Source organism: Cydia fagiglandana, chromosome Z (genome assembly GCF_963556715.1).
Source record: "Cydia fagiglandana chromosome Z, ilCydFagi1.1, whole genome shotgun sequence".
In the NCBI taxonomy this organism is placed as follows: Eukaryota; Metazoa; Arthropoda; class Insecta; order Lepidoptera; family Tortricidae; genus Cydia; species Cydia fagiglandana.
In genome coordinates, this window is record NC_085959.1 from 4868341 (window position 1) to 4884761 (window position 16421).

Below are 16421 nucleotides of genomic sequence, written 5' to 3' on the forward strand. Positions count from 1 at the left end.
GCTTAACTTCGGTCAAAAATCACGTTTGTAGTATGGGAGCCCCACTTAAATCTTTATTTTATTCTATTTTTAGTATTTGTTGTTATAGCGGCAACAGAAATACATCATCTGTGAAAATTTCAACTATCTAGCTATAACGGTTCGTGAGATACAGCCTGGTGACAGACGGACGGACGGAGTTTTAGTAATAGGGTCCCGTTTTACCCTTTGGGTACGGAACCCTAAAAAGCAAAATTGAGAGGGCTTCAGTTGCACAAGCAACCCGCGGGGCGGGCGCGACGCGCGACAGATCGATTCTCGTAGAAAGCAGCACTGATTTGCGATCAATAGTATGAAATTAAGTCTTGTTGACGATCGTCGCGAAAACGGCAGCTATACAAGCTATAAACTTAAACACGGCAGCTATACAAGCTATAAACTTAAACACTAGAGGATATATCCAAGCCCAATGTACATCGCAATCATAGTCTAATAAAACATGGTCTTCTCTTCCCAGAGTGACACACGCCTACGTCACAATAACATGGCCGCTATATATAGCGCTATCGCACATTATCATATAGCGCTGTCGCATGATGACGTAGGCTTGTGTCAGTCAGGTGACCTAGAAAAAACGGGAAGAGAGTACCAGGCGGAGTATATTATTATACCATGATCGCAATGTAGTTACACTCCGTTTTAATCAAATTCCATAAACCAAATACCTAAAATAGCATTAACTTAAGTATTTTTCCCACACCAGCTCGGAAAGGCTTAGGTACATTGCACTTTAAAAACGAATAGCAAAGTTGCATTTTATTCACAAGTGAGGCAAAGTAATCAATAGCATATTTTGAGTTGTTTTCGCTGTACTGTTAGAATAGACAAAATGATGATTTTGGATGGTAAATATTTAATAACATTAATTTGGATTTGATTTGATTCTGTTAGATATTTTAAAATATTTGCTTCGGGTTGGTGTGGTGAAAAATGTTGTGTTTCACTCGGGGGCAAATATTGTTTAACCCTCGTGCTTTGAAACCCTTGCAACGCTCAAGATTCCATTTTTCGAACTCTGAGCAAGCGAAAGACTCCAATTTTGGAGTCTTTCGCTTGCTCAGGTATCAATATTAGCAGGAGCGGTTAAACAACAACTTTGCCCCCTTGTAAAACAAATAACTATTGTTTCATCACTTTTTAAAACAAACAAAATTCGTTCCTATTTATCTATAGAACAAATTAAAAATTGGATAATTTTTGTATATTGGGTCTTACAAGGTTAAGACACCTAAGACATCAAAACCCAAGGTTTTTATATCCATTCCGTTACCGTTTTTCATAGAATTTGTATGACGGTAACGAAATGGGAGGAACGAAAAATGGTGGAAATTATGGGACACTTTTTAGGGTGCTGTACGAGTAGGTAGTCAACTAGGAACAATTATTTAATTATACAATAAGTAATTTCATTATTTTTAAGTAGGTAGGTACATTCAATTCCGACGTTTAGTCGTTGTGTGTAATTAAATATGTGTACAAAACGCGAGAGCTTAAAGTAAGTATTATATAGGAACAATTAGTTTCACCATGTCCGTCTTTCTGTGTCTGTTTTTAGGATTCCGTACCTAAAAGGTAAAACGGGACCCTATTACTAAGACTCTGCTGTCCATCCGTCCGTCTGTCACCAGGCTGTATCTCACGAACAGTGATAGTGATAGATAGTTGAAATTTTCACAGATGATGTATTTCTGTTGCCACTATAACAACAAATACTAAAAACAGGATAAAATAAAGATTTAATTAGGGCTCCCATACAATGATTAAGTTTGGTTGGATTGAAAAGCTCATTTTGGTTGGTATATATACGAAATAAGACATTGTCCCATAAAAATATATATAAAATTAACGATGAGTTACGTAAATAAAAATATATATTTATTTATTATACAAAAGGTTAATGGTACATAAATTATCATACAAAAGTAACTGAAATATATCTAAATATTAAAATATTTTAATCTAAAATACCTCCGCGGGCTGTACTGGGTGCAAAGGTGCCCATCATACTTGCCGCGTTACCACGTTGGATAGCGATGGCCAGCCTTTGCACCAGGTACGAACCCGCGAGAAAATACGTAAATTACATTTGTTTTCGTTACTCAGGCAGATTCTTTAAGACATACGGTGAAATTGCGATTATATACAATATATATATATATACAGCAGCACTGTACAGAATGGTGAACTCTACTACACCTACCTACTTACACCAAATTTTATCGAAATCTAAAGAATAAAGAAAAACAAATCGACAACAAATCGGTCCATATACCGGGTGTGGCCTGTAATATGAGCAAAAAATTAAACTGTAGGCTGTACTCCTCATACTGACCAACATTTGTTCAGCGACTTTTAAAATTAACTTGTAGTTTGATTTTTAATACACTTTAAAGTTTACTCTAAGACGCAATTTATTGCGAATTTTGTTATGTTTAAGGCGTGACAATCAACTTCAATCACAATGATATGGCGTGGCGATGGCGTCCATTGAAGATAATATTTATTTTGTATGAAAAATAGAGAGTCAAAATACTTCATAATTTTTAAAAGTTGTAGAACAAAAGTGTCACCATTTGAGGAGTAATACAATTTATGTTTTAATTATTTGCTCGTGTTACAGGCCACACCCGGTATAATATAGGCAGGTATTAACCAAATTTCTATTTTCTAAGATCGCCGTAGGCCCCCTGTTTGTATGGCAGTCGGAATTAAAATGGCGGTGCCAAAGCCCTAAGCGATGAAATGGTCTAATTCGATTGGTTTCCATTATTAGAGACGCTCTATAAAATAAAACTGTTGTTTTTTCACTCATTTCTGTGTACAAAACAATGTAACTAAAGTAAAATAAATTAGGACATCTGTTTACTTCCACAATTCTACCCTTTTTTCGACGTTTGAGTCTCTGAAGTGTGGCTACCAACAGTTTGGCACTGACATACTAACGCTATCGTGAACGTACCTTAGGTACTTTCTATGTATCACGCTCGTACTCGCATATTAGTGCAAGCGAGATATATATGTACAAGTTCGAAATAGTACCTACATTGTGCAACATGGGGCGTAAGTTGAATATTGCAAACGAGAGTAAGTTAAATCGCGACGGCTTGCCTGAGCGATTTATAGACTCGAGTTAGCAATATTATTACGCCCCGAGTTTTTCATCACACTTGCGATACAAAAATTAAGTATAAAGACAAAAAACTATTAATTATGGCACTAGAAACTTCATAACTCCCTAGGGAGAACGATTTTTCTATAACTCCCGCTACGCCCGCTTGCAATTCCACATTTACTGAGCGAGTGCGATGAAAAAAATTATAAACATTGAAAGGCTTTATCTCGGAAACTATTAAATGTACCTTCTATAGAGACAATTCTAGTCTCGTGCTGTAGCCAATCTAGTCCACTTTAAAACGCCCTGAGAAGGCACTCACACACTTGAATCAAAAACTAGTCCTTTAAGGTTATAATCGCCCAAATCAACAAGAAAACCGAAATTTTCGCGGGTTTTTCAATATTTGACAAAGTTGCGTTCGGCGCTCGAAGTAATAAATCTGCAAAAAAAATCAGAACTACCGGATTTGACGCAAAAGAGCCAGTTTAGAAAATTCGACAAAGTTACTGGATTAATGACTATAATGTCAATTCTATCTTATACCACACGCCATAGGGATTCATTTAGTATGTGCCTATGGTATATTGGACTGCCTAAAGGTGTATTCATGGATACAAATAAATAAACAAATGAAGGAAATGAATGATAATTTAGCAAAAGCTCACGTTTACGTTTACGTGTTTTACGCTTTATTACAAGTTACGACGCAGCAAGAGGGGCAGTGGGGCGCGTCGGACTTTCTCTACCTGCCTCTCCTGCCGCGTTCGACGTGTTGCCTCCCTGTCACACTTACGTACGAATTTGCAAGTGCAACAGAGAGGCAACACGTCTAACGTGGTTCGCGGTAGGTGCTGCAGCTGCCGCGTCATTGCGAATGAAGGGTCCAACGCTGATTTGAACCAGTATCTTTGCTCTTAGAATATTGGTAGAAAGGAAAAAATAAAACCGGGCAAGTGCGAGTCGGACTCGCGCACGAAGGGTTCCGTACCATAAAGCAAAAAAAAACGGGAAAAATGCAAAAAGAAAACGGTCACCCATCCAGATACTGACCACGCCCGACGTTGCTCAACTTTGGTCAAAAATCACGTTTGCTGTATGGGAGCCCCACTTAAATCTTTATTTTATTCTGTTTTTAGTATTTGTTGTTATAGCGGCAACAGAAATACATCATCTGTGAAAATTTCAACTGTCTAGCTATCACGGTTCGTGAGATACAGCCTGGTGACAGACAGACGGACAGACGGACGGACGGACAGCGAAGTCTTAGTAATAGGGTCCCGTTTTACCCTTTGGGTACGGAACCCTAATTAAGAAAACGAGATAACAACAATTAACAAACACCTACACTACCCACCTACTGTTTCGCGAACTAAACTCGTTTCGCGCTCAAAAAACCTCTGTTTCTTTTGAGTCACGAGTCTAGTCTTTTACTGAGGCTTTTCAAAAATGATAAATATTATAATGCAACCCAAGAAGATTTGAGCCTCCGAAGAAAGACTCGGCCAACAATTTTGAAAGGTATTATTTGGTATTATCTAAGTAAATAAGTCCCCAGGCCTGTCTTTTATATATATATAGTAGTAGACCCTATAATGGACGTGGAACCAGTAATGGGACAAAAAAACATAATTCCTCTAAAATAAGTATCTAAAAGTAGTTTATAAACACTGGCTGTATATTATCATAAATAAGAGTCCTAGAGCTGTTTCAGTTTGAAGTTTCATTAAATTTGGTTGCTTTTTAAGAAATTTGCGTCAACCCAAAAGTTGTCGTGTCACTGAAAAAAAATACCACTACGAATTCTTAACAACTTCGCTAAGAGAGGTGAGTTAATTTATTAAATTTTAATTAATTAATACTTGATGAAAACTAGAATGTGTTTTGTTAATTGCATTTACCATGAGATAAGGTATACAACACACCTATGTTGTGACTCCACAGATGTAAAAAAATAGTGGTATTTGGCCCAATCCCATTATAGGAGCTGTAAAACTGCGTACCTCCTATGATGGGACAATTGACAGAATGATGCTTGCCATGCCATAATTTCATGTTTAAACAATACAGAAGTAAAATGTAGTTACGAAATATGTCAATCAGGAGGTATTCTCGGACTTAAGATAAATTAATATCGTTTTTCTAAACTTTTATTTAACTTGCCCTGTTAGTTAGTGTGGGTCCAATCTTGGTAGCTGAATTTGAGCCACTTTTAGATTTCCGATTCAGTTGAAATTTTGTGTAAGTATGTAATTAAGTATGCAAATCGAATGATAATGCAATATTATGATAACATGGACCTAATCTGATGATGGAGACAGGAGGTGGCCGTGGGAACTTTATCGCAATAATCCCTAACTAATTGTGTTTGGGTATATTAGAATTGTCTCGATGGATCTAATACAATAATAATTGGCTGTGGAAAGAAAAATACATTCAACGATAAAAGCTTATACCAAAAATTGTTTTTTTTGCCGTAACTTATTCCCCATTTCAATATTTTATACTGATAGAGCAATGTCCATTATAGGGGGCCCATTACTGGGTCCACGTCCATTACCGGGGGCCTATTACTGGAGCTTTGGTGTCCATGACTGGAGAAAAAAAGCATAGTTTTAATTTGTTAAATGTGTGGAAACTAATTGCAGTATCTTTGGTACAACACGCCTAAAACATGAAAGACGGATAGGACTTTCATCTTTTAACACGCTAAGCGGTAGACCATTTACATGTATAAGGGAAATATCATAAATACTCCAAATTTCCTCTTAAATGTCCCATGACTGGTGCTGTTACTATAACTATATATATTCCTACCCTATTTAACTCTCCCATTCGTATTTCTTAAAACGGTGTTATATAAATATATTAAATACATGTTATTAAGTTCTGTAGAAAAAATAATATTAAGATTCTAAGTATATAATTATTATACTCTCAAAAATAGTAGATACGACAGTAGGTGCAGTTTATTTTTACAGAAGACTCAAAGTCTTTAGTACCTAAGTAGAATAAATACTAAATAATTTATACCACCCTAACCTTATAGGTACCTATGAAACCTACGAATACATATCGTAGAAACTCACCCACATAATGATTACCACCAATACAATACTGATAACACTACCATAATCGTAAAAGGATTCCATGACAATCCGTCCACCATTTTGAAAATATGGCAAAGATACTTTTGCACCTCACACCAATCCTATAACAGAATTGTTAAAGTTTATATTCGAATGTCAATTGAAAAAGTCTTGGCAAGAGAATTACAGCCCAATTAATATTATGCATCATTTAACTACGCTATTGTAATGGAATAGAGTTGAATATCTAAAAGAAAAACATTATTTTCTGATGGCCATAGTAGCTTTGTCCACTATATGGTAAAGGTATGCATGCATGAAACTATTTATCCTCAGCGCATCCACAGCAACCAAATAACTCTTGATCCCCAAGCATGCAGTTTTTAAACATTGTGGGATCTAAATACAGCGGTCAAATACAGAAGTAGCGCTTTCTTTTTAAAGGTAGATTAGGTTAGCAAACCTGATAAGGGTTAATGGTTTTGAATAAAGATAGTTCTAAAGTGGCACCGAGTCGGATAAGGTAGGTTCCATTCGTGTTAGTAATCAATGTTTACGTGACAATCAGAATCCTTATTGATTGACGGTCAAGTAAATGGGCTGGTAATGTGGTTGAGTTTAGCAACTAGGGACTTTTCAATGATATGAGGCAAATGAGCAAACGGTCAGACGAATCGGGAATATTTTGATGGTAAGCTGCAATATATGCAACACCAGAGGTGAGAATGCACATGACAGCGGCAGCGGCCCCTTTTTAGGGTTCCGTACCCAAAGGGTAAAACGGGACCCTATTATTAAGACTTCGCTATCCGTCCGTCCGTCCGTCTGTTACCAAGCTGTATCTCACGAACCGTAATAGCTAGACAATTGAAATTTTCACAGATGATGTATTTCTGTTGCCGCTATAACAACAAATACTAAAAACATTATAAAATAAAGATGTATGTGGGGCTCCCATACAACAAACGTGATTTTTGACCAAAGTTAAGCAACGTCGGGCGTGGTCAGTACTTGGATGGGTGACCGTTTTTTTTTTGCATTTTTTTTCCGTTTTTTTTCTGCATTATGGTACGGAACCCTTCGTGCGCGAGTCCGGCTCGCACTTGCCCGGTTTTTTTACCATACTACGCGGCAACGCAAAAGGAGGGTTATTATTTTGACCGGACCGGAGTGTATGTGGGTTGTGGGTATGTATGTATGTATGTGTCTTCATCTGTTCCCTCATAACTTCTAAAGTACACATTATAATTTGACAAACGATCTTCTTAATCGTCCGCTGGTTATAGGCTATATAAAGTCACAAAAAAATGAACACAGCGCTCTCTAGAGGTCATAAAGTCACGAACCAAAATAAATAAAAATAATTAAAAATTTATCGTTAAATAATCACGATTATTTAGTAGTGGCGCTAGTGTGCACGTTGATGGGATCTTAAGTGAAAGCCCGTAATACTAAAGTTCAAATCCTCTTGTTGAAATGAGAGTTCTTAAAGATGTGTTTCTTGGGAGATGGGTACTTTATTCACCAGTGGATATCTCTTCGGTTAATATGATGATATTGATAGAGTCTGGGCTATAACCGTGAAAATCGAAATTGCGGGCATTTTTCTCCGCACTCTAATTACGCCTTCATTGGAGTAAAAGGCAAAGATCCCCGCAATTTGCGAATTTCGGTTTTCGCGGTAGCCCCTCTGTGCGGAAAGAGAAGAGTCGTGGAATGTATGGGAACCATCACTGTCAACAGTCTTACTGCCAAGTTTATGCAAAGTTTTAAGTTAGCGTAGTCAGAGTCTACCCCTTTTCTCTAGCCCCTAGCAAAATAAACTATTTCTCTCTTACTCCACCTGACCTTAACCGTAGAACCTTAACTAAGTATATATGTACTTATCAACTTCTTTCCGTAAGGCCCCACTCGCACGACAGCCTTTTCAACGCGCATTAAAAAAGCGCTTGAATCTGTCCGCACTCTAAATTCGACTTAACGACCAAGTCTTAAAGTCGAAAATCCAACAACGTCTGATAAAAAGCGCCACCTCTGTCGTGTGAATACATATAAACTGGGTCAAGCAAATCTTGTCAGTAGCAAACGGCGGCAAATTTGAAAAATCGCGGGTTAGCAACACTTGTGTTCGAATAATTCGAAAATCGCGTGTCATCTGTGTTTTATCTGTGGAATGTGGATCGCGAATGACAGCCGTCATCTTTGTTTACATTCTGAATCGATTCTATTTCAAGAGATATTTCTGCTGTGTCACCATTAAATACCAATATATTATAAATGACGACCGGTCGTCTGGCCTAGTGGGTAGTGACCCTGCCTGCGAAGCCGATGGTCCTGGGTTCGAATCCCAGTAAGGACATTTATTTGTATGATGATACAGATATTTGTTCCTGAGTCATGGGTGTTTTCTATGTATTTAAGTATTTGTATATTATATATATCGTTGTCTGAGTACCCACAACACAAGCCTTCTTGAGCTTACTGTGGGACTTAGTCAATCTGTGTAAGAATGTCCTATAATATTTATTTATTTATTTATTTATTAAATAAAATTGTGCTTAATCAAAGATAAGGTGCCTACAATGCCTACAGTTCCAACTGATAAATCTAATAAAATATTAATATCCAATAGGACATCTATCTGCTGAAGCAATGATTTTATTCATTACATTCTTGTTTAACGGCATATTCCACTTCTAATTTTATTTTGAGATCTTCAAATTCACCACACACCGCTTTTAAATTGTCCGTCCATACCATTTAATAACAATTTCAAACATTTTCAATAGAGAATCCACGAGTAACAATTTGAATTGACGTACGTAACAGGGCGCGCTCAGCGGAAAAAAAAGTTTTGTTTCGATGTACATTGTACATTGCTGCTTTTCTTAGCGCAATACTACTATTTGAGTGTTGCCCTACTTTAGTTTGCTTTACATTGCTACTGACAAGATTTGCTTGACGCACATTTGTATCATTCAAACGCTTTTTTAACGCGCGTTAAAAAAGCTGTCGTGCGAATGGTGGCTAACTGGTATTTTGTGTCTGTCTAAGCTTGTGAGGCGGTTAAGGCGTATCCACGACTAGTCAATATACCGGATGTGGCCTGTAATATGATCAAAAAATTAAACTGTAGGCTGAACTCCTCATACTGGCCAACATTAATTTGTTCAGCGACTTTTAAAAATAACTTGTGGTTTGATTTTTAATACAGTTTAAAGTTTATTCTAAGACGCAATGATTGCGAATTTTATTATGTTTAAGGCGTGACAAGCAACGTCAATCACAATGATATGGCGTGGCAATGGCGTCCATTGAAGATAATATTAATTTTATATGAAAAATAGCGAGTCTAAAAACATAATTTTTAAAAGTTGTTGAACATAAGTGTCACCGGTTGAGAAATACAATCTATGTTTTAATTACATATTTGCTCGTGTTACAGAGGGCTTACCGCGAACCACGCCTCCCTGTCACTCTTACGTACGAATTTACAAGTGCGACAGAGAGGCAACACGTCGAACGTGGTTCGCGGTAGACCCTCAGGCCACACCCGGTATATTTCACCAATCTGATTAAATTGCCCGGTCGAATCAGGACGTGCGGACGCAAACGCCAATTTGGCATGCTAATAATATATTATAATATAATAAAATAATTCTATTATTGCGGAACACATATTTTAGTAGGTATTTATGTATTTTAATTAAATATCTGAACTTGACGATAAAATTGTGACCTGATAACCACAATAAAGAATAAAAGCGTTTTTGTTCATTTTAGGTATCGTTAAACCTTTGAAGTAAAATTAAAATTGCAAGAAATGTCGATAGACTTTATCGACATGGCTACAGCAAGGTGTTTCCACATTGTTAATCGTACAATCGTACACTAAACAAAAGTGGTCACAGTGACAGCTCGCTTAGACGTAATCTTTAAGACAGTATGATGCTACTAGACTTTTATTGGTGCGACTATACCGGTAGTGCCTTTATTAGTTTTATTACCATTGGACATGCTTTTGTTAAAGAGATTGGAAGATAAAGAGGTTGGTGGTTGGTCTGAGTGGCGAAACTCGAAAGTTCGTTATCTGCCTCTCTATCTCTCTTCTGCATTCGTGCGATAGAGAGCTTAGATAACAAAATATCGATTTGCGCGGTAGACCTTCAGTGTGCCATGTCGATGATCTTTACATTTTAAGTGCACCGCACCTTGCGAGTAGAGAAACGCAGTTCTTTGTGTCAAATCAATAAACCCGACCAAAATAAGTAGGTACGTTTTAGCTTAAAGTTTTCGCATAAGCAACGCCTATGTATATAGGTAGTGTTACACAGTAGATCGACAAATAATAACACTTGGATTATTGAATATTTCAAACTGTTAGCTTAAGAATTGTATGTAAAATATGCAATACAAACCAACAATATAGTGAGAAAATAGTGTTCGTTAAGTATAGATCTAGTAATAGTGCCTAATTTTTACAAAATGAGTGGAACGAACAGTAGTATGGAAATACCGAAAGATGTATCGAAACAGTGGGAAATCCTTCTCCTTCTGTTGTCTTCTGAAGAAAAGAAGATAGACAGAACATGTGACTGCGAAGTGGACACGATGAACTACTTCTTGAAGAATGAAGGAGTGGGGTTAGTTTATAAATAATTCTGCAAACAAGTAGAAATAACGCGAGATTTTCGTTTTCACAGTAACCTCTCTTTTAGTCTTGTCGTAATCTGATACATATTATAATTCTTATGAGTTTTCTTTGGTTTTAACTATAAGTAGAGCAAAACCAAGTGAAGTTTGTCAAGTTTATATGTGACTTGATGTGACATGCACATCCGAAGAAAAAATATTTTTAGTAACCGATAGCCAAGCCCCGCTATCAATGTTGCAATTCATTGAAAACAACTGTTGGCAACGGAGGAAAACCGTGGAAACTTCACCGTTTCTGCCCTATATTGCCCAAAAGTAATATGTATATTTAAAAAAAATATTTTACTCAGAAATTGATAAGTATCCATCAAACTTTACTTTTATTTTACTGTACCGTAAAACCTCCCAACTATAGTCCTAAGCTCCCAACTATGGTCCGAAATTAACTTAATTTTTTTGTTGAGGTGTGTCTTTTGTAGTTCGAAAGCAAGATATGTTTATAAATGGAAGAAAAAACTTGGAATAAACCAAAAGGAACATTGGTATTAACATTTAACTTCCTTTTGAACTTGTGGACCATATTTACAGTATTGGACTATAGTTGAGAGGTTATACTGTAATAAAATATGAATTCTAAAATATCCTAACTTTTCCACCTGTCCCCAACTTTGCCTATTCATTTTTTTACTATCAGAATTACACTGAAACTTATTACAAATCCTAAGTATACAGAATTAATAAATTCCCATGATACAAGTTTTAGTGATTTTTATATTTAGAGCTAATGCAAATTTATAGTTTTTTTTGTAAGTTCTTTAAATAGTGACGAGAAAATTTTGTAAATTATATCATTACGAGTGCAACATTATCCTTATGTTTTATTCAACAGAAAAATCCTTCTCCACTGGCTCAGCCAAATGCGCGCAACCTACGCCTGTAAGACCAGTGACTCGGACACTGCCCTCAAATGCGACTCTGTATCCCTGCTGTGGCGGCAGCGGGGCAACGAGAAGTTCAGAGCCAGTCTGCTGCTGGACAGCTACGAGTGCTATAACAAGAGTGTGCTGTATGCGACACAGGATGGAGATATGTTCCCTCTCGCTCTGGCTAATAGGTCTGCAGCGCTGCTCAGGATGAAGAAGTTTAAGGTAATGGGAATCAATTCGGTTACTTATCTTACCTACGTACGTCGTTATAGTCTACCTATAGGACTTCACTCAGTTTTTGACTTGAAATGAACTTGTTATAATATATAATAAATATGTGTAGACTCTGACTATGTTTACTTTGCACAAACTTAGCAGAAAGAATGCTTTCATATCATAACTACATTCGGCGACCGGTCTGGCCTAGTGGGTAGTGACCCTGCCTATGAAGCCGATGGTCCCGGGTTCGAATCCTGGTAAGGGCATTTATTTGTTTGATGATACAGATATTTGTTCCTGAGTCATGGTTGTTTTCTATGTATTTAAGTATTTATATATTATATATATTGTTGTCTGAGTACCCACAACACAAGCCTTCTTGAGCTTACCGTGGGGCTTAGTCAATTTGTGTAAAAAATGTCCTATAATATTTATTTATTTATTATTAAAAAAATATCAACCCATAATGAGACCCAATTTCCTCGGTCTTAAATGTATAATTAAACTAGTATTATCTTCCAGGAATGCCTCTCCGACATATCCCTAGCCCTGTCGCACGGGTACCCGCGCGAGCAGCGTCATAAGCTGCTGCTCCGGCGCGCGGACTGCCACGCAGAGCTCCGGGCCCGGACCAAGGCCTTGGCCGCGCTGGACGAAGCCAGGGCCCATGCGGCGGAGCTCAGACTGTCCCCGGCTAGTACTGGTGAGCATTATCTTTTTAAATTGGCTCTTAGACGCTAATGGTCACCTCACACTAGCGTCTTTTGAGCGTCAGTCTAGTCAAAGTCATGGAAAATGGCGTCGCTGCGCCCACGTTGCGTCGAGCACCAGCCATAGAGTTGACTAGACGCCGGCGCTCGGGAGACGCTAGTGCGGGGCGGCCCTAGGGCCCTGTTGCATGATTATGAGGCTTTCGACAGATGATAATAACTCCTATTTTATTGCAGAAAGGTACATGTGTTATACCATTTTTGAATCTGCATAAGATGCTCAATTTTTTGACGTTATTTGCTCATTACTTTTCTAGTAATTTTTTTCACGACAGGTGGTCAAAGTCGAAATTGATATTTCGCTGTGAATTTAATTCAAGATTAAACCAGTACTTTTTTGTATTTTTTTTATTAATAAATAAATAAATAAATATTAACTAAGGGAAAAGTATATAAGGCGGCCGTCAGACCTACCATGACATACGGTTCCGAATGCTGGGCAACTTTGAAGAAGCACGAACAAAAGCTACACACAGCAGAGATGAAAATGCTCCGCTGGGCAGGAGGCGTGACGCGCTTGGATAAAGTACGAAACGAATATGTAAGAGGTTCCTTCAAAGTTGCACCAATAGCCGAGAAGGTCAAGGAGGGGCGACTAAGATGGTACGGGCACGTCATGAGGCGAGACGATAGCTACTCCGTAAAAACAGTGCTGAACATTAGCACGCAGCGATCAAGAGGCAGAGGCAGACCGCCCGCCACTTGGTGGTACACTGTCGAAAGGGACCTAAAAACTCAGAATATCCCATTGTTGACAACCCAGGACAGACCGGCCTGGCGCAAACGCACAAGAAGGCCCGACCCCAAATGAAGTTGGGACTAAGGGCAGGAAGAAGAAGAAATAAATAAATAAATATTGGTGGACGTCTTACACAGATCAACCTAGCCCCAAACTAAGCAAAGCTTGTACTATGGGTGCTAGGCAACGATAAACATACTTATATAGATAAATACATACTTATATACATAGAAAACACCCATGACTCAGGAACAAATATTAGTGTATATCACACAAATAAATGCCCTTACTGGGATTCGAACCCAGGACCATCGGCTTAGCAGGCAGGGTCACTACCCACTAGGCCAGACCGGTCGTCATCATTTTACATTGTTTATCGACAAAATCAAAGATACATTGATAGAGTAAGATGCGTAAAATCTAAGACAATCTCGTGCTTCAAATTTGACAGGTAAACGAGATGGCGCTGTACAGATTCATACATTTTGCGGTAACTCTGATTGTCAAAAGTTGACGTTTGACAATACAGTGACCGCAAAACATATGGCGCGGTACAGCGCCATCTGTCTTGGATGTCAAACTAAGGGGAACGTTTTTTTCTTAGACTTTACCTCTCTATTAAATTCAATTCTCTTTGATAAAATACATATTCTGTTATCTTAATTAACTATTCATGATGCCGTACACATGAACGAAACTAACTTCGAGACCTTTCCTAGTGCACACTGGCACTAACAATGTTAAAAACGGTCAAAATTCATGAAAAACCTTAATTTGGCAATAACTCGAAAACCGTGCCACTTTTACTGGGGTCATGTTAAGTTGGTTTGGGTCCTCTTGGCCTGGTCTACCTCCAGTGTCACTGTGACGTGCCACATATGGGACACCCTGTATATTTAAATTTAGGGATGTTCATTTTGTGGCAGCAGCAGGGGATCTGGGGGGTGCCCTCAGTTCCCCATTTAGGAAATTCACTATAATCACTTCGCTTTTTGTTTTGGTTGCAGCGGAATTCGAGCGACTCGTGAAAATAATGGAAAACAAGATGGCCGCCCAACAGGAAGGGGAAGTGAAGAACGAGGGCCCTTTGCCCGAGCTGTATATGGGCGAGAACCCCAACTTTGTGTCCGCATCTAATGCTATAGAGTTAAGGTACTGCTTTAGTGTACTTTTATTTTTATTGTACTTATTGAATTCAACACGTGATTTTTAAAAGTACCATATCCTTCTGAGTCTCTGAGGCCTTTAGAAAGGCTTTAATCCAAATAGAATTTCCAATTAAAAACTGAATATAAGGTTCGATATAAGTGCGAAAAGTAGTCGCACGTGTATTGTACAACGTTTTACAGTATAATATGGCCCTTTAAATTTTTGACATTGGCACGTATCGTCTTTTATCCCGCCCTAGGGCGGTAAAGTAATAGCACCATATGTAAGTAATAGCACCATATGTAAGTAATAGCACCATATGTAAGTAATAGCACCATATGTAAGTAATAGCACCATATGTAAGTAATAGCACCATATATAAGTAATAGCACCATATGTAAGTAATAGCACCATATGTATTGTAAAAACCGTTCCCGACCTATTATTGAGCTTTAATAGAATGTTCTATTTTTACCATAATATACAAATTTGATCTTAAATTAAAATAAATTTTAAAACTTCCATTTCAGACAAAACGAAACAGTAGGGCGGCACGTGGTTACGACCGCGCCAACACGTCGAGGCGACGCGCTGTTCTCGGAGGAGCCCTACGCGTGGGTGGCGCTGCCCTCGCCGGAACCCGTTTGCGAGGGCTGCGGGGGCGCGGGGACCAACCCTGTGCCGTGAGTACCTAGTTACTAAAACTTTCAGTATGCACTATACGAGCTTTTATAGCCTCCTGACACCTGGCAGATTTTATATTGGACAATAAATGCGTATAAAGGAACAAATAATCTCGTTGGATCATTAAAAATACAAAGTATCCTAAAGTTTAATTAAGACTGGGATAGGATAGGATAAAAAAAGGACTAAGTAATTTGTATCTTTTATTGTATTATTTATTGTTTTATATATTCAAATTTTAATAGTATAATTTCAATTTTAATTTTAAGTTTTAATTTTTATTTTTGTTTAATTTAAAAAATTATATTTATTTGATTAGTATTCATGAATAGGAATTTTTAAATTATTATTTTTGTCATTTGTTGACAACCAATTTATGGGCCTTGTAGCTTGAAATAAATGAATTTTATTTTATTTTATTTTAATTTTATTTTTTATTTATAAACAGCTAAAAGTCTTTCACGAGGAGCCAAATCACGACGTATTTGGATCAAAATTATTTTCCTGACCACTCTGACGCACTTAAATTTTTGTATTTTATCAAATAAAGAAATAAAAGTTGAGTGCTATTGCGTGTCTTTCTAGCCGTAGATTATAATTCTCTCGAGAAAGAATTAAATTTCAACCCATACAAAAAGCTCTACTCCGTCACAATTTTTGGGGACAAAAAACAATACTGTGAAAAGAATTTTGACCCACTCACATAATATCTCTACGCCCGGGAGTATTCAACTACGAAACGGTCAAGTGCGTGTCGGCCTCGCATAATGGTTAGGGCGGGAGGTTCTGTTGGTATGATAAGACCATAAAAACAAAATGGCGTACCTTCGAAGAGGATTTTTTTTTGGAAAAAAACTTATTAATTGCTCAGTTTGTCATGTTGAAAACAATTGTTGTAGGAAGTATTTAACTATATTTTTTGTACAGTCAGCAGCAAATGTAGCTAAGCAGAATAATACGTTCAGAATAATCTACACGGAACCTTATTCTCTTGACATAGGAGTCCGTGTGTAGATCATTTCCAGCGCTAGGCCCGCGCCC

General features: G+C 37.7%; 1 protein-coding gene and 1 long non-coding RNA gene across 2 annotated transcripts in view; both read left to right on the plus strand.

Annotated features, from left to right (window-relative positions):
* The first annotated feature begins 535 nt into the window (after positions 1–535).
* The window catches only part of LOC134678788 (uncharacterized), a 48148-nt gene continuing 32262 nt past the window's right edge, over positions 536–16421 (plus strand). The window contains exon 1 of the long non-coding RNA XR_010100244.1: positions 536–662. This is a non-coding gene — a long non-coding RNA (uncharacterized LOC134678788). The remainder of the gene's footprint in view (positions 663–16421) is intronic.
* Positions 10489–16421, plus strand: part of LOC134678770 (SET and MYND domain-containing protein 4-like) — a 38195-nt gene continuing 32262 nt past the window's right edge. The window contains exons 1-5 of the mRNA XM_063537469.1: positions 10489–10883; positions 11783–12041; positions 12561–12741; positions 14555–14699; positions 15227–15379. Coding sequence (XP_063393539.1) covers positions 10726–10883; positions 11783–12041; positions 12561–12741; positions 14555–14699; positions 15227–15379 — 896 coding nt within the window. The 5' untranslated portion in view covers positions 10489–10725. The remainder of the gene's footprint in view (positions 10884–11782; positions 12042–12560; positions 12742–14554; positions 14700–15226; positions 15380–16421) is intronic.